Source organism: Eriocheir sinensis, chromosome 5 (assembly GCF_024679095.1).
Source record: "Eriocheir sinensis breed Jianghai 21 chromosome 5, ASM2467909v1, whole genome shotgun sequence".
Classification (NCBI taxonomy): Eukaryota; Metazoa; Arthropoda; class Malacostraca; order Decapoda; family Varunidae; genus Eriocheir; species Eriocheir sinensis.
Window position 1 is genome coordinate 5,215,943 of NC_066513.1, and position 23,019 is coordinate 5,238,961.

The 23,019-nt window shown below is 43.3% G+C and overlaps 1 protein-coding gene across 1 annotated transcript in view; it reads right to left on the reverse strand.

Annotated features, from left to right (window-relative positions):
• Positions 1-2,925: 2,925 nt before the first annotated feature.
• Positions 2,926-23,019, reverse strand: part of LOC126983753 (receptor-type tyrosine-protein phosphatase F-like) — a 124,480-nt gene continuing 104,386 nt past the window's right edge. Inside the window, exons 19-20 of the mRNA XM_050836835.1 lie at positions 15,938-16,073; positions 2,926-3,031 (exon numbers count right to left, since the gene is read on the reverse strand). Coding sequence (XP_050692792.1) covers positions 2,957-3,031; positions 15,938-16,073 — 211 coding nt within the window. The 3' untranslated portion in view covers positions 2,926-2,956. The remainder of the gene's footprint in view (positions 3,032-15,937; positions 16,074-23,019) is intronic.

Consider the following 23,019-nt stretch of genomic DNA (forward strand, 5'->3'; position numbering starts at 1 on the left):
CTTACAAGACAGGCAAGGAGTCAAAATGATATAGACTGTGTTTTGATAATGAGAAAACAAAAGTAAAATAACTGTCCATACCTTGGTTATGTAAACTGACAACTGTAAAAGGCTTAGAAAACACAGACACGGGGCAATAATGAAATGCTAAATGAATGTAATAAAAAGAATGGTATATATTGTGTGATTATAGAGAGTATCAGAAGGTAGACTTAGGTAAATAATATGTCACCTGATGCTAATATATCACAGGCAAGGTGCAAAAATAATTATAATGATGAAAACCAAATAAAAAGTCATTTTATATAAGCCAAAGTAAATCAATTGTCTATAAATGATGAAAGTAATAAAACACTTTGATATATGGAAACTGCAAAACATGTAAACTTAGGTGAAATATCTATCTAACAATGCTGATAAATCACAGACAAAAAACTAAAATTACATGATAATTTGGTGTATAATGATATTAGAAATACAGATACATGTAAATAGTAGATTCTATCAGAATCATCTTCAAGTAACAAGACAACAGACATGTGGTTGTGTTCGTGGTGTTGCTATGTGTGTGTGTGTGTGTGTGTGTGTGTGTGTGTTTTTACAACAAAGGAGACAGCTCAAAGGCACAAAAAAAGGAAGCAATAATAAAAAAGCCCGCTACTCGCTGCTCCTATAAAAAGAATTAAAAGAGGTGGCCGAAAGAGAGGTCAATTTCGGGAGGAGAGGTATCCTGATACACTCCTCTTGAAAGAGTTCAAGTCGTAGGCAGAAGGAAATATAGATGAAGGAAGATTGTTCCAGAGTTTACCAGCGTGAGGGATGAAAGAGTGAAGATGCTGGTTAACTCTTGCATAAGGGGTTTGGGCAGTATAGAGATGAGCATGAGTAGAAAGTCGTGTGCAACGGGGCCGCAGGAGGGGGGGAGGTATGCAGTTAGCAGTTCAGAAGAGCAGTCAGCGTGAAAAAAGCGATAAAAGATAGAGAGAGAGGCAACATCGCGACGGAATTTTAGAGGTAGAAAACTATCAGTAGGAGGAGGAGAGCTGATGAGACGAAGAGCCTTAGACTCCACTCTGTCCAGAAGAGCTGTGTGAGTGGAGCCCCCCCCACACGTGAGATGCATACTCCATACGAGGGCGGACAAGGCCCCTGTATATGGATAGCAACTGTGCAGGGGAGAAGAACTGGTGGAGACGATACAGAACGCCCAACCTCAAGGAAGCTGATTTAGCGAGAGAGAAGATATGAATTTTCCAGTTGAGATTTTGAGTTAAGGATAGACCGAGGATATTTAGTGTTGAAGAAGGTGACAGCTGAGTGTTGCCGAAGAATAGGGGATAGGTGTTTGGAAGATTGTGTCGAGTTGATAGGTGGAGAAATTGAGTTTTTGAGGCATTGAAGGACACAAGGTTCCTTCTGCCCCAATTGGAAATGATAGCAAGGTCTGAGGTTAAGCATTCTGCAGCTTCCAGTCTGGAGTCGTGTACTTCCTGTTGGGATGGCCTTCTTTTGCAAGAAGTTGAATAATACAGAGTGGAGTCGTCGGCGTATAAGTGGACAGGGCAGTTTGTTATGGAAAGAAGATCATTGATGAATAACAGGAAGAGAGTGGGTGATGGGACAGAGCCATGTGGAACACCACTGTTGATAGGCTTAGAGGAAGAACAGTGACCGTCTACCACCGCAGAGATAGAACGGCCGGAAAGGAAACTGGAGATAAAGGAACAGAGAGAGGGATAGAATCCGAAAGAAGGCAGTTTAGAAAGCAAAGATTTGTGCCAGACTCTATCGAAGGCTTTCGATATGTCTAGCGCAACTGAGAAAGTTTCACCGAAACGGCTAAGAGAGGATGACCAAGAGTCCGTTAAGAAGATCGCCTGTAAAACGCCCCTTGCGGAACCCATACTGACTATCAGATAGAAGGTTGAAAGTGAAAAGGTGCTTTTGAATCTTCCTGTTAAGGATTGATTCAAAATATTTAGATAGACAGGAAAGTAAAATTATAGGGCGGTAGTTTGAGGGATTGAAACGGTCACCCTTCTTAGGCACAGGCTGTGCTAAGGCATACTTCCAGCAGGAAGGTGTGTGTGTGTGTGTGTGTGTGTGTGTGTGTGTGTGTGTGTGTGTGTGTGTGTGTGTGTGTGTGCCTTGATGTGTGTGTGTGTGTGTGCCTTGATGTGTGTGTGTGTGTGTGTGTGTGTGTTGATGTTGTGTATGTGTGTGTGTGTGTGTGTGTGTGTGTGTTGATGTGTGTTTGTGTATGTGTGCGTATTGATGTGTGTGTGTGTGTGTGTGTGTGTGTGTGTGTGTGTGTGTGTGTGTGTGCAATAAATCTGTAGAGATATATTGTTGCTGACCTGATGTGGATATTTATTTAATTATGTAATTGATTTTTTTTTATTATGAATTTCCTAAATTCACTTAGTGTTTCAAACACAATCACTTACTCCCTGCATATATATATATATATATATATATATATATATATATATATATATATATATATATATATATATATATATATATATATATATATATATAGTAGCGGGCCTTTTTTCAATTTTTTTTTTACGCCCTTGAACTGTCTCCTCTGCTGTAAATATATATATATATATATATATATATATATATATATATAAATATATAAATAGATATATATATAGATATATATATATAGATATAAATAGATATATATATATATATATAAATAGAGAGATAGATATATAAATATATATATATATATATATATATATATATATATATATATATATATATATATATATATATATATATATATATATATATATATATATATATATATATATATATATATATATATATATATATATATATATATATATATATATATATATATATATATATATATATATATATAGTGTTCAGCTTGAGTGGGTGTGTTGGTGTTGTGCGTTGCTGGGGGCCAGGCCTGTGATCCTCAGTTGAAGTTGCCATAGAGTCTCTCGTTGCTGAGGAAGGCGTTCATTGCAAGGTGAAGGAACTCGTACTGGTCCTGTGGGCACATGACACAGCATAAAGGCAAATATCCCTTCGACCTACTTTTAGCTGATCAGTTTTATTTTTATACTCATGTAAAGGTAGACATTTTTTTGTCTATATTTCTAGGGTAACTACTACAGCTATTGCTACTACTACCTCTACTGCTACTATTACCTCTACCACTACTACTATCCTTACGTGCAGTATAGTACTACAGTACAACTATTACTACGTACAGTACACACTCTATAAACGCGACCTTTAAATCAGGTAAACTCTTTCAGGGCCTAAGACACAAATATGTAAACCGGACCAAATCCGGGATATATGTTGAGTATCCAGATGCGTGGTGTAAGTCACATGGAAATCTAGTTTACTGACTCAAGGCTGACTGACGTCTCACAGCGGAGTGAGAGTTGAGTGTACTGTGTGTTACTCTGACCTGCAGAAAGACGTCAATGAAGTATCACACAGGTGCCTGTTGTGGAAGCTGGAGTATATGCGGAGGACTAGAGGGAGTGTCCTAGAGGGGAGGGAAGGTAGACAGGAGGACAGTAACAAAGAGCAGGATGGAGGGGTGTCACAGGTGGAGTTTTGCAATGCTTGGGTCTGGCGCCAAAATGTTTGTTATGTATGTCAGTGACATGATGGAAGGAGCCCGTTTCATATTGAGAGTTTCCACATTGCACGAGACCTACATTTAGGACACATTTTCCATACAACAGTTACTCTCCAACTAATGCGAATGCGGTATTGAGGCCGGCCAGTCAAACAAAAACCAGGGACAAGCGATGAAAATGTAAATTAAAACCAGTACCATGTTGGAGGCCACTGAGAGCCAGGCATCAGGTTTTGGACGAGTTCCTCCTGGCCCCTGATTCGCTAAATGCAATATAAGTGTGACTGCAGCTTAATTAAGCTTCTCGGTGACCGAGTCCTGGCCGAACCGTCGTTGGCACAGGATAAGAGAGAGAGAGAGAGAGAGAGAGAGAGAGAGAGAGAGAGAGAGAGAGAGAGACCGGGGAAGTCCTAGTACATTGGAAAAGAGCAAATGTGTTCCCATTACATGAGAGCGGAAACAAAAAAAAAGAGCCTCTGAACTATGGTCAGTTTTTTCTAACAAATGTAATGTGCAAGCGCTGTGAGAAGATAATTAAAAGACAGTGGGTAGACCACCTAGAAAGAGAGAAAACAATAAAAAAAAGTCAATTTGAATTCAGACGAGGTAAATCTAATATGTTTTTACTCGAGACAGACTTTGCGCAGTGGCAGTATCGTAACTGATGAAGTTAGAGGTGCCACTAGGTAGAACTAAATTGGATTGGTGGGAATCAGCAGCACCTAACTGGACTATTACAGACACATCTGTGGTAGCCAAGCTCTACCCCGCCTTCACGAGGTGACCTCGTTATTACACCACATTATTTTTACTAATAGCAGTATTTTATTGTATAGTAATTTTATTTTTTTGTGTGGTGGAACTAAAGGGGAGAGCTGGTACCTTCTGTACTTTGTCTCTATGGGACGGTTCTCTTTTCATATTTTTATCCTTTTTCATGATTTTTTAAATTTAGTGATGGTAGTTCCTGACAATCTGGTGCCCTGTGTCCCTCCAGGAATTAGAACAGCGATAGTCCTGCCAGCTGCCAGTGGCACCTCCGGGGGTGGACGAAAAATGGCTACAGGCAGAGGGGGGTCTCCATCTGCCCCTGGGGAGGGGAGGAAGAGAAGGAGGGAGGCGCTCCATAGGGTAGCATGCATAAATGCGAATGGGATGAGTGAGGAAGGGAAGAGAAGGGAGATAATTAACGAATTCCAGAAAGGAAAGATTGATGTGCCAGGTTGTGAGTGCGACGCATATGATAGGCAGTGGTGTGTGGGGGGGTGGGAGTGGGGGCGGGGAGAGGCTGTGGGAGGGTGTGGAAGAAAAGGAGGCAAGGGTCGAGGGGGGAAGGGGGAGACAGGGGTGTGCGTCATTGGCCTCCCCTCGAGTGTGGGCGGGAGCATCGGATGGCCATGGGTGGTGTGGTTCCAGGATAGTGTGGATGACAGGGAAGATAGTGATAGTAAGGTATGCATGGGTGTGTGTATATGCGCGAGTGAACGATAAGGGAAGGAAAAAGCATGAGTGAGATGAAGAGATTTTGCGGGGACTTAGGACAGTGTTTAAAAAAAACTTTGGAAGTGAAAGAATAATTCTTGTGTTAGGAGATATGAATGCAGAAGATGGAAACAGTGAGATTGGTGGTGTGGTTGGGAAATGGTGTGTTGATGGAGTGATTGAGAAAGTACAATACCTTGTGGATGTTTGTGCTGAGAGGGGTCTGTTCTTGGCAAAAACTTTCTTCCAGCACAAACTAATTCACAGGTATACGTGGACAAGGGGTGGCATGAGGAGTGTAATAGATTATATAACTGTGGATACAAGGTTGCAACAGGATGCAGTGGATGCAAAGGTTGTGAGAGGAATGTATGGTGGATCTGATCACTTCACGGTAGTAGCTAAAATCAGGATGAAGGAGAAATTGGAATTCAGAGGGAATGGGAAGAAGGAAAAAGGTAGGAAGGAACTAGCAAGTGAGAAATTGCATGACAGTGGCCACAAGGATATGTATAGGAGGAAAGTAGAGGGAAGACTTGGAAGAGCAAGAGCACATATAGTATACAGTGAAGGAGTGAAGGAGGTTTGTGAGGTGTTCAAGAGTTCAGTGGTCAGGGCAACTGAGGAAGTAGTCGGGTATAAGTCGTGTGGAAAAGGAAAGAAAGGGACAACGTGGTGGACGGATGAGATAAAAGAGGCAGTTGAGGAGAAAAGGAACTTCGATAAAATGCTACAGAAAATGTGACGGATGAGGTTAGATGGAGATGGGAGAGAAAGTACAGGGAGAGTAAGATGTTGGTAAAGAGATTGGTTAGGGAAAGTAAAAAGAGAGTGGATGAGGATTATGGGAGGAACATTTCAGCAAAATACCAAGAGAACAAAAAACTTTTCTGGAAAAAAGTTAAAAGAGGAATTGTGGGGGGGGGGGGTGACATTTGTAGCATGAAGAGGAAAGCTGCAGTGCTCATGAGGGGGAATGAGTAGACAGAGATAGAGGAGATAGAGGTTTGGAAGCAGCACTGTAACGAATGAGAGTATGGGAGGGGGAACAGAAGTGACTAGCGTAGGAATAAAGATCACTGTAGGGCTGCCAAATCCAAAGGGGAGAGTGGAGAGAGGTGAGATAGAGGAGGCAATGAGTAAGTTAAAAGTAGGAAAGGCCCCTGGAGCTGATGGCATAACAGCAGAAATGCTAAAGTATGGAGGAGGTGTAGTTGTGGAATGGGTATTGTGGATATGTATCCTAGCATGGGAACAGAATGAGGTGCCAGAGGATCGGAGAAAGGCTATTGTTGTGCCGCTGTATAAAGGGAAAGGGAGCAGAGGTGATTGTAATAGTTACAGGTGAATAAATCTACTCAGTGTGGCAGGAAAAGTGTAAGGCAGGGTTTTAAATGAGAGGATGAAGAAAATAGCTGAGAAAAGTGTACGCGATGAACAAGGATTTTCACGAAAGGGTGGGGTTGTGTAGAGCAAATATTTGCACTCAAAATGTTAGTTATAAAATATATAGAGAAGGATAGGAAGATGTTTGCTGCGTTCATGGACCTGGAGAAGGCATATGACAGGGGTGACAGGAAGGGGTTGTGGGGTGTTCTAAGGATATACGGTGGGTGAAGGCGTTTTTCTGATCCTTTTATAAGGATGCGAGTGCCTCTGTACACATGGATGGTGAATTGTGAGTTGAGTGAGAGTTTTGGTGTTCGCGTGGGTGTGAGACAGGGGTGTGTGATTTCACTATGTTTTTTTATTGTATACATGGATGGTTGTGTGAGAGAAAAGAAAGCCAAAGTGGGGGAGCTTGGTCCAAGGCTGAAAGTGAGAGGTATGGAAGTCATTAGTTGCGGGTCTGTTTAGAGATGATACAGTGTCGTTGACAAAGAATGAGGAGATGCTGCAAGGGATAGTGGATGAGTTTGACAGGGTGTGTAAGAGGAGAAAGCTGAGAATGGATGCTGGAAACAGTAAGGTTAAAGTATTTTAGAGGGTGAGAGGACAGGTCATTGATTATGCAAAGGCGTACAGAGTTAGAGCAGAGGGTAAAATGAAGTGAACGATAAGGTTAGGGGAGGAGCGAATGGAGGAGATGACTGAGTTTATATATTTAGGAGCTGTTTTATGTAGGGATGGAATTATGGAAGGTGAAGTGAGGGAAAGAGAAGTGAAATGCAGACAGGTGGTGGGTGCATTGGAGAGAGATATGAAATGAAGAAGTGTGAGCATGGAGGTAAAGAGGAGAATAAGGAGTATCAATATTCTGCCAACTCTGCCATATTCATCAGAGACGTGGACATGGCATGCAGTACAGCACTCGCGAATGCCTGCAGTTGAAATTAATTATATAAGAGGTGCATGTGATGTGTCAGGATGGGATGGATACATTATTGAAAGCATGTACAAGAAGTTTGGAATAGGTGCGACAGCAAAAGGAGTTGAGTGTGGAGTGGTGGAGTGAGTGAAGAATGGTGCATTGAAATGGTTTAGACACGTGGTGAGAGTGAAGGAGAATGTATTCGTGAAGAGAGTGTATGAGGGAAGGACCGAGGGAGGGGTTGTCAGAGGAAGTATTGGAGCGAGAGAGTTTGAAGTAGCAGGATTGAATGTGCTAAGCTAAACCATTTCAATGCACCATTCTTCACCCACTCCACCACTCCACACTCAACCCCTTTTGCTGTCGCACCTATTCCAAACTTCTTGGACATGTTTTCAATAATATCTCCATCCCATCCTGACACACCACATGCACCTCTTATATAATTAATTTCAACTGCAGGTATTCGCGAGTGCTGTGCTGCATGCATTCGAACTCCCGCTAACCATAATCTTTACATTTCAGCCCGGAATCGTGCCAAATCTATTCTCCGACTAACCCAAAACTCCTTCATTAATAGCAAATGCCAAAACCTTGCTTTCTCTAATTCTTCCCGTGACTTCTGGCATCTAGCCAAAAATATATCCTACAGTTTCACTTCTTCCTCTTTCCCTCCTCTCCTTAACCCTGACGGCAACACTGCCGTCTCATCTGTCTCTAAGGCTGAACTCTTCGCTCAAACTTTATGTAAGAACTCCACCCTGGACGATTCTGGGCATATTCCTCCTACTCATCCCCCCTCTGACTCCTTTATGCCTATAATTAAGATTCTTTCTAATGATGTTTTCTATGCCCTCTCTGGCCTCAACTCTCAGAAGGCTTATGGACCTGATGGAGTGCCTCCTATTGTCCTTAAAAACTGTGCTTCCGTGCTGACACCCTGCCTGGTCAAACTCTTTCGCCTCTGCCTGTCAACATCTACCTTTTCTTCCTGCTGGAAGTATGCCTTTATACAGCCTGTGCCTAAGAAGGGTGACCGTTCCAATCCCTCAAATTACCGTCCTATAGCTTTGCTTTCATGTCTATCTAAAGCTTTTGAATCAATCCTTAACCGAAAGATTCAAATGCACCTTTCCACTTCTGACCTTCTATCTGATCGCCAGTATGGTTTCCGCAAGGGACGTTCTACTGGTGATCTCCTTGCCTTCCTAACTGACTCTTGGTCATCCTCTCTCAGCCGTTTCGGTGAAACCTTTGCTATTGCGCTGGACATATCAAAAGCCTTTGATAGGGTCTGGCACAAATCTTTGCTTTTCAAACTATCTTCCTACGGTTTCTATCCTTCTCTCTGTACCTTTGTCTCAAGTTTCCTCTCTGACCGTTATATTTCTGCTGTGGTAGACGGTCACTGTTCTTCCCCTAAACCTATTAATAGTGGTGTTCCGCAGGGTTCTGTCCTTCTCCCATTCTCTTTCTGTTGTTCATTGATGATCTTTTTTCCATAACAAACTGTCCTATCCATTCTTACGCCGATGACTCTACTCTGCATTACTCAACTTCTTTCAATAGAAGACCCACCCAACAGGAACTAAATGATTCCACGATGGAGGCGGCAGAACGCTTAGCCTCATACCTTGCTATTATTTCCGACTGGGGCAAGAAGAACTTGGTGTCCTTCAATGCCTCAAAAACACAGTTTCTTTACCTATCCACTTGACACAATCTTCCAAACAGCTATCCCCTATTCTTTGACAACACTCAGCTGTCACCTTCTTCAACACTAAACATCCTCGGTCTATCCTTAACTCAAAATCTCAACTAGAAACTTCATAATATCTTCTCTTACTAAATCAGCTTCCTCGAGGCTGGGCGTTCTATACCGTCTCTGCCAGTTCTTCTCCCCCGCAGTTGCTATCCATTTCCAGGGGCCTTGTCCGGCCTCGTATGGAGTATGCATCTCACGTGTGGGGGGGGTTCCACTCACACAGCTCTCTTGGACAGAGTGGAGTCTAAGGCTCTTCGTCTCGTCAGCTCTCCTCCTCTTACTGATAGTCTTCTACTTCTTAAATTTCGCCGCCATGTTGCCTATCTTTCTATCTTCTATCGATGTTTTCATGGTGGCTGCTCTTGTGAACTTGCTAACTGCATGCCTCCCCCCCTCCCGCGGCCTCGCAACACACGACTTTCTACTCAAGCTCATCCCTTTACTGTCCAAATCCCTTACGCAAGAGTTAACCAGCATCTTCACTCTTTCATCCCTCACGCTGGTAAACTCTGGAACAATCTTCCTTCATCTGTATTTCCTCCTGCCTACGAATTGAACTCTTTCAAGAGGAGGGTATCAGGACACCTCTCCTCCCGAAATTGACCTATCTTTCGGCCACTCCTCTAACTCTTTATAGGAGCAGTGAGTCGCGGGCTTTTTTTCACATTTGTTAACTTTTTTTATGCCCTTGAACTGACACCTCTGCTGTAAAAAAAAAAAAAAAAAAATAAGAGTGAGTGCCAGAACAAGGAGAGATGGAGACACTTCTGCCGCGGCCACCCCCTGGAGGGAAGTTCCCGCGAGGGAGCAGGGCGTCGGGGATATAGATAGACAGATCTAGAGTAATAGATATAGTGCAGGAGAGAGATGAATGGGTGGGCTGTGTATTTTTGGACCTAAAAAAAGGCATTTGATAGTTACATTTAAGAGATTGCAGTGAAAATTAGAAAATAGAGGAGGAGTGGGGAGGAAAATGACAGAATGAATGAAAAATTACATAACAAAGAGATAAATGAGAACTGTGTTGAAAGATGAGAAATCAGATTGGAGAACGGTCAAACGTGGAGTTCCACAGGGATCAGTGTTAGCACCTATGATATAAATATATATAAATGATATGCCAGAAAAAAGTAAAGATTTACATGAGTATGTTTGCAAATGACGCCAAAACTGCTTAGAAAAAAATAGATATGAAGATGATTGTAATATACTGCAGGAAGATTTAAATGAGATTCATGAATGAGGTAAAGACTGGGAAATGGAGTTCAATGAAAAGAAGTGTCACACAATGAAAACGGGCAGGAGTAAAAATAGACCAAGTGGAATGTATAAGATGGGAGGGACGATCATCGACGCAGAGAAGGAAGAAAAAAGGCGTATGAATTACAATACAAGATACACTGAAACCTGAGAAGCACATAAATATAATATTTGGAGAAACATACAGTTTCAATGAATCAATCAGTGGGGGCATATGCCGGGGGGGCACGTCCTCTCGCCCATCCTACGATGCCAAGCCCGGGGCTCCGTTAAGGTAAGTCTCCATCAGTCTCCCTTCCCAACCCGAGGAGCTATCGACTTGCTCAAGCCACGAACTCCGTGGTCTCTTCCACTCAGGATTGTCTCTTACAGAGACAACTCGATGAGCAGGACCAGCTTCAGGATAACATCCCACTTGCCCGTTTAGCCGGAGTTGGCGTTGACGGACTATGCAGATACTATATGTCGAATCAGTCTCACGGAATAGTTGCCGGTTAAACACAAAGACATGCCAGCGATATCCGCCTACCGGCGCTATAGGCGTAGACGAAAAAAAAAAAGAAAAAAAAAACATCCATTACCAAAGGGATCAGTTCGCCTCTCCATGTCCCCATTTAGTGTTCATGTCTCACAACCATAGAGTAAGACAGGGAGCACAAGGCACTTGAAGATCTGGATCTTTGTCCTTCTGCACATGTATCGACAACGCCATATACTCGTGTTGAGCGAGTTCATAACACCGTGGGCCAAGCTAATCCGCCATAAGACTTCCTGGCCAGACTCACCGTTGTTATGAACTACGCTACAAAGATTCCTGAAACTTTCTGAGTCTCAACGTCCTCGCCACTCGCATGAACAGACTGTACAGTTTCATCTAGCAAGCCTCCAAACACCTGTACTTTGATTTTGGCCCAGGATACCTGAAGTCCAAAGGGCTTCGCCTCCTTGTGCAGTACCTCGAGAGCCATCACCTAAATATCCAGCGACTCCGCCAGGATTACTGCATCATCTACAAAAACAAGGTCAGTAACCATGGTATTGCCAATGGATGCTCCGCAATGACTCTGGTCCACAACTCTGCCCAGTCCATACAAGTGTTGAAAAGCGATGGGGCAAGAACACAGCCCTGCCTCACTCCCGCATTTACGGGAAAGAAGCTGGACAAACCGCCCCCACACTTCAGAGAACTCTCTGTCACATAACAGAGGCCAGTCAGCAAAGCAATAGTTCTCGCAGGAATCCTACAGAGTCGCAGAAGATCCCAGAATGTCTCAAGATGCACTGAATCAAACACCTTCTTGAGATCGACATAGGCTGCAAGCATCCCCGGTCGAAACTCACCTCGGCGCTCCATCAGTACTCGAAGGGCTAGGATACAGTCAATTTTTGACTTACCAGGCGTGAACCGAGACTGTTCAGGTCTCTGCAGCTGCAGCAGCTAGCTGTTAACTCACATCAGCAAGCACCTTGCCTGACGCACTGAGCAGTGTAAGACCACGGTAGTTGTTGCAGTCCTGGCTGTTCCCTTTCCCTTTCCAGATAAGGACGGCCAACCCCCTTTTCCAGCCAGGAGGAATGGTTTTAGACTCCCATACGGCAGTCAAGACTGTATGGAACCCATGGATCAATGCTTCCGCAGGTACCAGGTGCCTTTCCACCCCTTAACATTGCCACAACCTCTCTGACCTCGACCAGAGAGGGTGGGCTTTCACCAATGGGTGAATCAGCATCCGCCACCTGCAACCCAGCAACTGGAAGCTGCCCATGTGGAGGGTCCGCAGTGTACAACTACTCACAGTACTCAGCTCAATGAGCCCTCTGCGCATCAATGTCCGACACGAAGCAGCCGTCAGCTGTTTGAATAGCATTCACCTGAGAGGGAGACCTGGAGCGGAGCTTCTTCAGGGCTCAGTAAGCAGGTCGGAGGTCATACGCATTTAAACGGCCCTCGACTTCTTCAGCGAGACCCCTGACATGCCTCTCCTTTTCTCTCCTCAGGAGAGCTCTAGTCCTGATTCCTAGCAAGTTTGACAGTGCGACTCTCCTCAATATTCTCCAGCGTCTCCACCGAGGCAAAGCCTTTCCTAGATCTCGGGCGCTTTCCAATGCACTCCTTGGCAGCTCGCAGATTCTCACGTTTGAAGGTATCCCACAGTCCTCCTGGGTGCCGAGCACATCGAATCGGTTTGAGACTGTCACGGTATACTCCTGAGCACATGCCAGATCCTTCAGTCTCTCTAGAAGCAACACAGTAGTGTTGCATCTCGAGATTCTTCTTTACATGAAGTTTAAGTGTTGCAACAACAAGCCTATGGCCAGTTACAAAGAACTCGACATTCCGGTAAACCCTGCAGTTTTGAAGGATCCTCCAATAAGTACTTACGAGGATGTGGTCAATCTCCTTAGCTACACCTCCGGCATCGCTATACCAAGTCCAGCGGTGCAGCTCTGGGCCCATACTTATAAAGCTAATACTTCGTTTCAAGCTCATCTTAAGAGCCCAAACCCGCCCTGTGGAGCCTTACATCATGGGTGTTAATCTGAGACGCGGCGCGAGTAGCTAAAGTTGGTTCCGGGCAGGCATAAATCCTGGATCTTCGTCTGACGCCTCGACCTTCAAATGTAAACATTGCCGGGTGTTGCCAGACAGCCAGCGTGCCTTATCAAATCGTTTTACATTCAAACGCTCACTATAGCCTTACAAAACCCTATTATAATGGATATGATGTACTTCTATTCAATAATTTCACCATTTTAAGGTATTCTTACCCATTAATTTTCATATGAGATAACTGATCTCGCCATTGTTGGCAACTTTACGTTCCCCACTACCCGTGGCGGCTGGAGCCCCAGCTATGGTGCACACTCGCCTCTGATACGAGACATAAGTCGAACGCCTAATTTCTTTATAAGTATGGGCCCAGCTGTTCTCTTGTTTCAGGAACCGGCAAATCTCAAGTTTCTGGATTTTACAAAATTTCAGGAGGAGAAAGCTGTTGATGTTCCTGGTACCAGAACCTTGGGGACCAACACATAACTCGTAGCCAACCCTGGTACTGCAAGTAGTAGCAATGAAGTCGTCCAGGACTATGAGTGTGTCCCGGCGAGGGCACTGGTCTAATACGGAGTCAAGTTTGGCGTAGAACATCTCCGCCTCAGTTTCACGCATCTTGGTAGGAGCGTATACTGCAACAAGAGGCATGAAACTCAGTGTTTGCTTCAGCCTCACTCGCAATATACGGTCATCAACCGGAGCAACCTCAACCACAAATGGCAGTAGTTGACTGGAGATGCCCATAGCTATCCCCTGGACATGGAAGCCATTGCTCATGCCGGACCAGTAGAAGGTGCACCCCCCCTTACTGATATTGCCACTACCAGGCCTCCTCATCTCAAAGAGTGCCACTATGTCCAACCTCAGCATTCTGAGCTTATCTGACAGGTAGGGCAGTCGACTATTGTCCGAGAGGCTCCGGACGTTCCAGGAGCCCACACGCAGGGCCCTCCGAAGGTTAACCCCGGGCGCAGCCTCTGCACCACCCCGGCCACCCGCAAAACAAAAAGAGGGGAGAGGGGGCCCTTCCTCCTTCGCGTTGCAGGGGGCTTCGTGGTGCAGTGGTTAGCACACTCGGCTCACAACCGAGAGAGCCCGGGTTCGATTCCCGGGCGGAGTGGAAAAATTTGGGCGGCTTTTCCGATACCCTACGCCCCTGTCCACCCAGCAGTAAATGGGTACCAGGTATTAATCGGGGGTTGTGTCCCGTCTTCTGAGATATGTTCCCTTCTCCCATAATTCTTTCCCCTTCTATCTCTCTCCGGCATATGGCCACAGATGTTGCGCCGACTAAACGAAACTTTCCAACTTTTTCCTTCGCGCTGCAAGGGTCCCATAGGCTTTGTCATGCACCCGTCACTGACGGCAGGCTCCCCGGATGCGGATGCAACGTGGAAGCCTGCCGCGCGGTCGGGCCCCCCACCAAGGTCGGATCGGGGTCGAGGGTCGCGCCACAACCACGACCTCTACCTTTTAATTTGTTTTTGGCGAAGGATATTTTTTTAGTGGGGGGAGGGGGTGCAACCCCCCCCCCCCCCCCAATCAGCCCAGATCAGGGGCTGGCCTGACTGCTCACCATAGTAGCTGGGACGCAGGACCCCTGGGATGATTAATACCCCGGTTACCTAAAGAAAGAAGCATGATCAGGAGAGAGAGAGAGAGGGGGGGGGGGGACAGGTCGGGGAGGTTGAGGATGCTACATTCCTCATTCAGATAGACCAGCCCCTGTCTTATATATAGTTTGCTGCAAAATATTAGATTGGAATTTCACTACTTAGATGGGGACATGGTGAGGAAAAAAAATAACATGAATTAGACCAATAATTGAGTATGCAGCAGTAGTTTGATCACCTCACAAGAAAAAGGACCTATGGAAACTTGAAGGATTCAATGGATTGCAACTAAGATGGTGCGAGAACTATCAAATGTCCAGCGAGGCTAGATTGGGGGAACTGGGCTTACCAACACTGGAAGAAAAAAAGAAAGAGAAGACCTGATAAAGTAAGAGTCATCTTAATGTGCGGCTGTAAGGTGTCATGTGAGGAATAATCCAGGAGTACAGCGTTGCCACGTTTTTAACCCCAAGTTGGTTGCCTCTCGCTCTCTCGCTCTCGTGGCGTTACCGCCACGAGGATTTGAATGTATTTTTTCTTACTTATGTCAGCTTATTTCAACGTACATTTCTTCACGATATAATCTAAATATAATTTACACATCCTATTTACACATCCCAAAACGAAAGGAAAACTCAATAATATGTATGCATTTTTTTAGCTCCACTGTAAAATATGTATGCCACGTTTCTTTACATACTTATAAATATCTTATCCATAATACGTTAACTGCTTTTTCTTACGTAATAACACTAAAGCTGAATGTGTATGCATATCTGCTTGTCTTATTTGCCATGGTTTTACTTGTATCAGAACATTTCTACATCGCGGTATAGGAGACACACGGCAGAGCTGTACAAGGGGATCCCCAACACTGAACCCCCAACAACCGCACGTTTAGCTGAGCCAGACTATAGCACTGTACAAGAACATAAGTGGAATGGACGTGTTGGATACAAATACTTTACTCGAAATGGAAAGGAGGAGGCAGATAAGAGGAAGGGGACTTGTTTGAAAGACATAAAGAGGTTCAGTTTTCCATACAGGATTGTGCATACATGGAATGAACTTAACAAAGACATTGTTGAAGCGGGAAGTGTCTATATAATGAAGGAAATGTTGGAAAACTATACTATACTAAAACTATAGATTGGTAGACAGGACTGACCCAGCTTGAGCTCAGGCAATGTATACTACAAATGTAAATACAAATAGATAAAAATACATATACACTCACACATTCACACACACACACACACACACACACACACACACACACACACACACACACACATAAACAAACATAAACACACACCTCATTCACAATGAACTCTGGTCTGTCGTTCATCACACTGGCTGCTGCCTGGTATAAGTCCACTTCCTGTGTCAGTTTGGTGTGTCCTATGGCCACCAGCAGCGCCGCAACCACGCCGCAGCCCGTCACACCATCCCTGCATTACACAGAGGCAGTGATGGATAGGTGGAAAGTTGAGTTGATAAATAGACGGATACAGAGACACAGTGATGAATTAAAATGTGAATGGAGGGATAATCTGATTGATAGGTGATCCATGTACCACATATACAGTTATGTTCTTTGATAGATAAATATACATAGTAGATTAGTAGGTAGGTAGAGAGAGGGATAAATAAATAAATAGTACCCAATTTTCTAGAACTTGTATTTCATATGAGACAAAATCATGTCTTCTTAACAATATTATGAATGCTAAAAAAAACTGCAGTTGTATATAAGTGGACTGAATCTTTTCTTGTTGAAGTTATTTATTTATCAATTTCTTTTCTTTTTTTCTTCTTTCCATGGACATATGTTCCTCCCTCTGAGACACAGTTGGATGTGTGCTCCTTTGATTTATCAAGGAGCTGACATCCTAGGCCAGAGATGTCAGCCCCTTGAAAAATCAAAGGAGCACACATCCAACAGTGTCTCAGAGGAAATAAAGTAAAAAGAAAAGAAATTGATGAAAAAAATACTTCTTCAAGAAAAGATTCATTCCACTTTTATACAACTGCAGTTTTTTTTTAGCATTCAGAATATTATTAAGAAGACAGATGATTTTGTTTCATATGAAATAAAGCTTCTAGAAAATTGAGTAGTTTCAGAAACAAGAAAAAAAAAACTTTTTTTTTTACAACAAAAGAGACAGCTCAAGGGCACACAAAAAGTAAACAATAATAAAAAAAAGCCCACTACTAGCTGCTCACGAAAAGAGTCTAAAGAGGTGGCCGGAAGAGAGGTCAATTTCGGGAGGAGAGGTGTCCAGATACCCTTCTCTAGAAAGAGTTCAAGTCGTAGGCAGGAGGAAAGACAGAAGGAAGATTGTATCAGAGTTTACCAGCGTGAGGGATGAAAGAGTGAAGATGCTGGTTAACTCTTGCATAAGGGGTTTGTATAGTATAGGGATGAGCATGAGTAGAAAGTCGCGTGCAGCGGGGCCGCGGGAGGAGGGGAGGCATGCAGTTAGCAAGTTCAGAAGAGCAGTCAGCATGAAAATATCGATAGAAGATAAAAAGAGAGGCAACATGGCGGCGGAAATTAAGAGGTAGAAGACTATCAGTAAAAGGAGGAGAGCTGATGAGACGAAGAGCCTTAGATTCCACTCTGTCCAAGAGAGCTGTGTGAGTGGAGCTCCCCCACACGTGAGATGCATACTCCATACGAGGGTGGACAATGCCCCTGTATATGGATAGCAAGTGTGCGGGGGAAAAGAACTGGCGGAGACGATACAGAACGCCCAACCTCGAGGAAGCTGATTTAGTGAGAGAAGAGATGTGAAGTTTCCAGTTAAGATTTTGAGTTAAGGATAGACCGAGGATGTTTAGTGTTGAAGATGGCTGAGTGTTGTCGAAGAATAGGGGATAGGTGTTTGGAAGATTGTGTCGAGTTGATAAATGAAGAAATTGAGTTTTTGAGGCATTGAAGGACACAAGGTTCCTTTTACCCCAATCGGAAATGATAGTAAGGTCTGAGGTTAAGCGTTCTGCGGCCTCCAGCCTGGAGTCATGTAATTCCTGTTGAGAGGGTCTTCTGTTGAAAGAAGTTGAATAATGCAGAGTGGAGTCATCAGCGTATGCGTGGATAGGACAGTTTGTTATGGAAAGAAGATCGTTGATGAATAACAGGAAGAGAGTGGGTGATAGGACAGAGCCCTGTGGAACACCACTGTCAACAGGTTTATGAGAAGAACACTGACCGTCTACCACAGCAGAGATAGAACGGCCGGAAAGGAAACTGGAGATAAAGGAACAGAGAGAAGGATAGAATCCGAAAGAGGGCAGTTTAGAAAGCAAAGACTTGTGCCAGACTCTATCGAAGGCTTTCGATATGTCTAGTGCAACTGAGAAAGTTTCACCGAAACGGCTAAGAGAGGATGACCAAGAATCACTTAAGAGAGCAAGAAGATCGCCAGTAGAACGCCCCTTGCGGAACCCATACTGGCGGTCAGATAGAAGGTTAGAAGTGGAAAGGTGCTTTTGAATATTCCGGTTAAGGATTGATTCAAAAGCTTTAGATAGACAGGAAAGTAAAGCTATAGGGCGGTAGTTTGAGGGATTGGAACGGTCACCCTTCTTAGGCACAGGCTGTACGAAGGCGGTTACTTGAGTTTGCTGGGAAAGTGGAGGAAGGTTTGAATGTAATGGGTGACCGTGAATCTGCAACATGCTGCTCAAGATTGTTGTATAATATAGGAACGTAAACGTCTGTCCTGATTGCATGGCCTCAGATTTGTCTGCAGCAGATTAATACTGAAGGTCAAGACTCGTAATGTGGCAACAAAATTGAATAAAAGCAAATTTATTCCTTCATTACTGGATTTCTGAAACGTTGTACGTGTGTACAACATGACTGAATGCATGCCTGCTGTGGAATCAATGCTGTACATGTGTACAACATGATCATAATAGGGTGTATAGAGCCTTTCTGAAAGACAGTATTGGTGAGCACTCATACTGTAACCTATGGCATCAGAGCAGTGGCATTGGCACTCTCTATGACTCTGTAAGAAGGCATGCATACATGCCAAGTACTGACATTCGTTTTGTATGGCTATTATAACTCGTTTATTATTTTCTATATACTACATGCTGTGATCTATAACACATATAATTTAATATGTAGAAAATTATTGATGTTGGCACCTCAGCAATGCATCCCTGAGCTGCAGTGCTGCCATCCAGGAAGACAGCAAGTACAGTCATACCTCAGTTTACGAGTTTAATTCGTTCTGGAATGTTTCCCACAAAGCAAAAAAACTCGTAAACCAAAACAAACTTATCCATTTACCTTATTTTGCAGCATATAACGCGCTCCGGGGTATATCGCGCACCCTAAGCTTTAAGACAACAATTTGGGAGAAAATAGTCAGTGCTTAAAATGGTCAGAAGTCTGTACGGTTAACCGTAGAATACCAACGTTGGAAATACTATGTTGACATCAACCCTCAACAAAAATTTGTTTTATTGACATTTTTGTCCATAACAGTACAAACTAAGCACTACATATTAGCATTAAAGGAAACTAAAAGTAATGCTTTTTGATATGCAAAATATTTGTTTTAAATAACAAAAAAATTAGGATTCAAAATATTGCATAATGTAAAAACTAGTAATTGTATTATGTAACTAGGATATTGCACTAACAAGGATTTGTATTATGTAACTAGGATATTGTATTATGTAAGTAGGATGTTGTATTTTGTAACTAGGATACTGTATCACGTGACTATAGTCTATCGATTTTAACTTGAGCCCTTGGGCGCGACTCAGTCGCTGTCTTTCCCTCTAATCCCAAGCCATTCATAACACCATGCAGTCGTATTTTATATATATATATATATATATATATATATATATATATATATATATATATATATATATATATATATATATATATATATATATTCCATAAATAGATAACGTACAGACTAACAGTGAGACAGATCGCCATGCGCAGGTCATCGCCAGATCTGTAAACAATGGGGTTTTCCCCGGCCCAAGCCATAGGGCTCAAGTTAGAGTCGATGGACCATAGGATATTGTATTATGTAACTATGATATTGTATTATGCAAGACCTAGGATACCAAATATTGTATTATGGCCCAGGGAAATACTGTAGCAACAATAGCAGCACAAACCCATCCTACACCACCACTACACATAGAGTTCGAACTGAGCACTGCCGAGAGGGTACGCCGCACTGCCACTCAAGGATGCATGGCTGAGGCGCCAGCACAATCATTTTCTACATATTAAATTCTATGTGATATAGATCAAAGCATGTAGTAAATATAAAATAATAAACGAGTTATAATGGCTATACAAAGCGACTGTCAACACTTAGCATGTATGCATGCCTTCCTACCTTCTTTATGTAGTGATGATGTATAGTTTCCCAAAAAATTCCGTTAAGAGTCACTTAAATTGCGAAGAGAGGAATAAAGAGAACACTGATGATGGTAGCAGAAAGCACATAGCCGACCGTCCCTGGGACCATAGGCCTGAACCAGCAAATGCCACCTCAACCTCGATAATTACGCCACACAAAAAGGTGACCGCTCTTATTCATATTGTTTTCAACTTGTAAATTCTTTCTGAGTTTGCAAGCGGCAACTTTGGCAGAGTTGCTGAGGGAACTAATCACACAGGGATGCTACGTTCGATGGACACTCTTGGTCTTGATATTGACTTTCAAGGACCGTATACCTACGTTCAATTAGAAATATATATTGATTGATTTTTGTCAATCATATTATCTTTTAATATAGTTATTCTTACACTGAAAAACAAAAATGTGTTTACATTGAATATTTTAGTCATCCATTGATATCCGCTCTTCAGAACATGTATGACAGAAAATGTTAGCTGACCGGGAGCTGAATTCAGAATGATTTCGCAAAGTTTCAGATTTGTTAGCCCTCGTATAGGTAACGTACGCTACCGCTACCGAGCGAGTTATGTGTGGATCCAGAAAGGTTTCAGTAAGGAGTTAGGATCGCGTTGATTGGCCAGAATCTTCGTAGCCAGGTATGACGTCATAAGACTTGCCAGCGAATCACTAGCGTGTTTTCAGAACCGTCAGCCAATCGTAAGGCAGCCGCCTCCAGCTGTGGGTTCAAAACAACCCGTTCTCTTTTCCCATTTTCTTTTTTTTCATTTTTAAGGTAAACTATACTAAATCGTAATCTGGGAACATTTCGTTGTTTGCTTCACATAATATATAGTCTGTCTGTCGGCTCCCAATGCATGTGCTGTCACCCGACAAAGGCCCATGTTCCCTCCACGGAGGGACAACTCTAGAGATTGATGGATTAATGGATGAAGAGGAGGTAGGAAAATGAATAAAGAGAAAGGGAGGAGGGAGGTCTGGCAGTCCCCCGTGCGTCGATGTTGTTGGGTAAACGTATCATACCGTCCACACTTCTCATGCCTCTCAAAGTGTGCATATATCGTTTCCAACACTAACATGCCAGCAAATGCTATATTCAGTTATAATCATCCATTTCTTTGTTGAAAAAGTATTAATAATAACGCTATCAACGTAAATCGAATGCATTTAGTAAGTTACATGACCCACCGGGGTATCTGTAAGTTACCGCACACTTTACAGAATCTGTAACCTTTCTGGATCCAACGTACGTTACAAAACCTTTCTGGATCCACCGGTAGCGTACAATGTTACGTAAGTTGACTTACATAACTGTAACTCGTTTCTGGAGTCCACCCCGGGTCGTCCTAGTGATACAAGGGGATAAATCTAAAAAAAAAGAAGCCCTCAAAAATATTAACAAAAATCGTTTTACATGTTATTTTATACAAAATGAGATTAATTTTATGAACAAATAGCAATGATAAATAATATGAATGATATAGTATAACAATATAAATATAAATAATATTAATAATAAAGTGCAGTATAAAAATAAGTAATTCTTTAATAACATAGTGCTGAAAACATAAAGATTGCACACTAGAGCGCGCGGATGCCACATCTGCAAGTGTACAACGCAGATTCAAGGCGGTGTCACACTGGGCATTATCCTCCAACCGTTGGAGCTTGGAGCAACCGCGGGTGCCCGTACGCCCAACCAGAGTAGCATGTTGGTTTGGGTAAACACTCCTGCCCTTCCGTCTGTCAAGCCATGATCGTACCCACAACCACTTCTTACTTCCATTTAGCTTTAGCAACTTGCCCGTAATTTGAGTAACAGCAGCAGAACCCACAGCAGCCCTTACCATGACGATACAGGGTGACTAGCTTGTTTACTTTGTGGATATGGGCAACTGACCCTGGTCGTGTGTGACGCACACCCATAAAAGTTGGAGTTGCCAGTTGCGCCTACCACCAATGCGGTTGGAGGAAAAAGGCCCAGTGTGACAGTAACTTGAGATCCCATGCCAATTGTCTTCTGCTCTGAGCGCTCTCGTCTTGCGGCAAACAAAAGGGAACCCAAGCTCGCATCTTCGACTTGTATAAACAGGATGGTCGTACACCAAGTCACCGCTCGTAAACCAAGACATAGTGGATTACCACTATGAGAGCATCAAGTTTGCTCAAGTCTCTTTCTAAAGACAAAGTGATTTGATGGCTGAACATTTATTTTTCAAAAGAAATTAATGAGACATTTAGCAAACAAATGCTAAAAAGAATATGATGAAAGATGGAATATAAATGGATTTATATTCTTCTGGTGATATTAAAGCAAGGGGAGACGGTGGCTGAGTGGATAGCGTGACGGCTCCACGCCCAGGACGATGCGGGTTCGTGCCCGGCCCCGTGCCACAAGCCGGGATTTGGATTTGGCGCCCCCTCTCCCCGCTCACTCCCCCACAACACACACATACATGCATTATGCATACGCACGCACACATACAACCAAAACCGCCACTGGTCCACCACATTACGTGATTACCCTATTATGACTGACTTATCACCATTAATACCATCATAATGACTCACATGAGTCACAGATTATTCTACAATATTACAGTAATGCATGGAACAAAATTCAAACACCTCAATGGTACTGAGCCATTGAGGTGTTTGAATTTTGTTCCATGCATTACTGTAATAAACATAGGTTTAAGGGCCGCCGGCAACCCTCACATAACTTTGTGCGTGTGTGTGTGTGTGTGTGTGTGTGTGTGTGTGTGTGTGTTTCCGTGTGCGTAGGAATATCACGCCACCGTAACTACCACTTATCCACGCGTGATGCTTCACGTGAATTGCCCATGCACGCTTCGAACCCGCGAGGAGAATCGGTGGTGTTGACTGATCTCCGTCTTGTTAATATCCGCAGTGACCTCCAGCCTTCTGCCGGCGACATACATCCACACCACTCCGCTGAGGTCTTCATTTAGAAGACTTCACTTTTCGT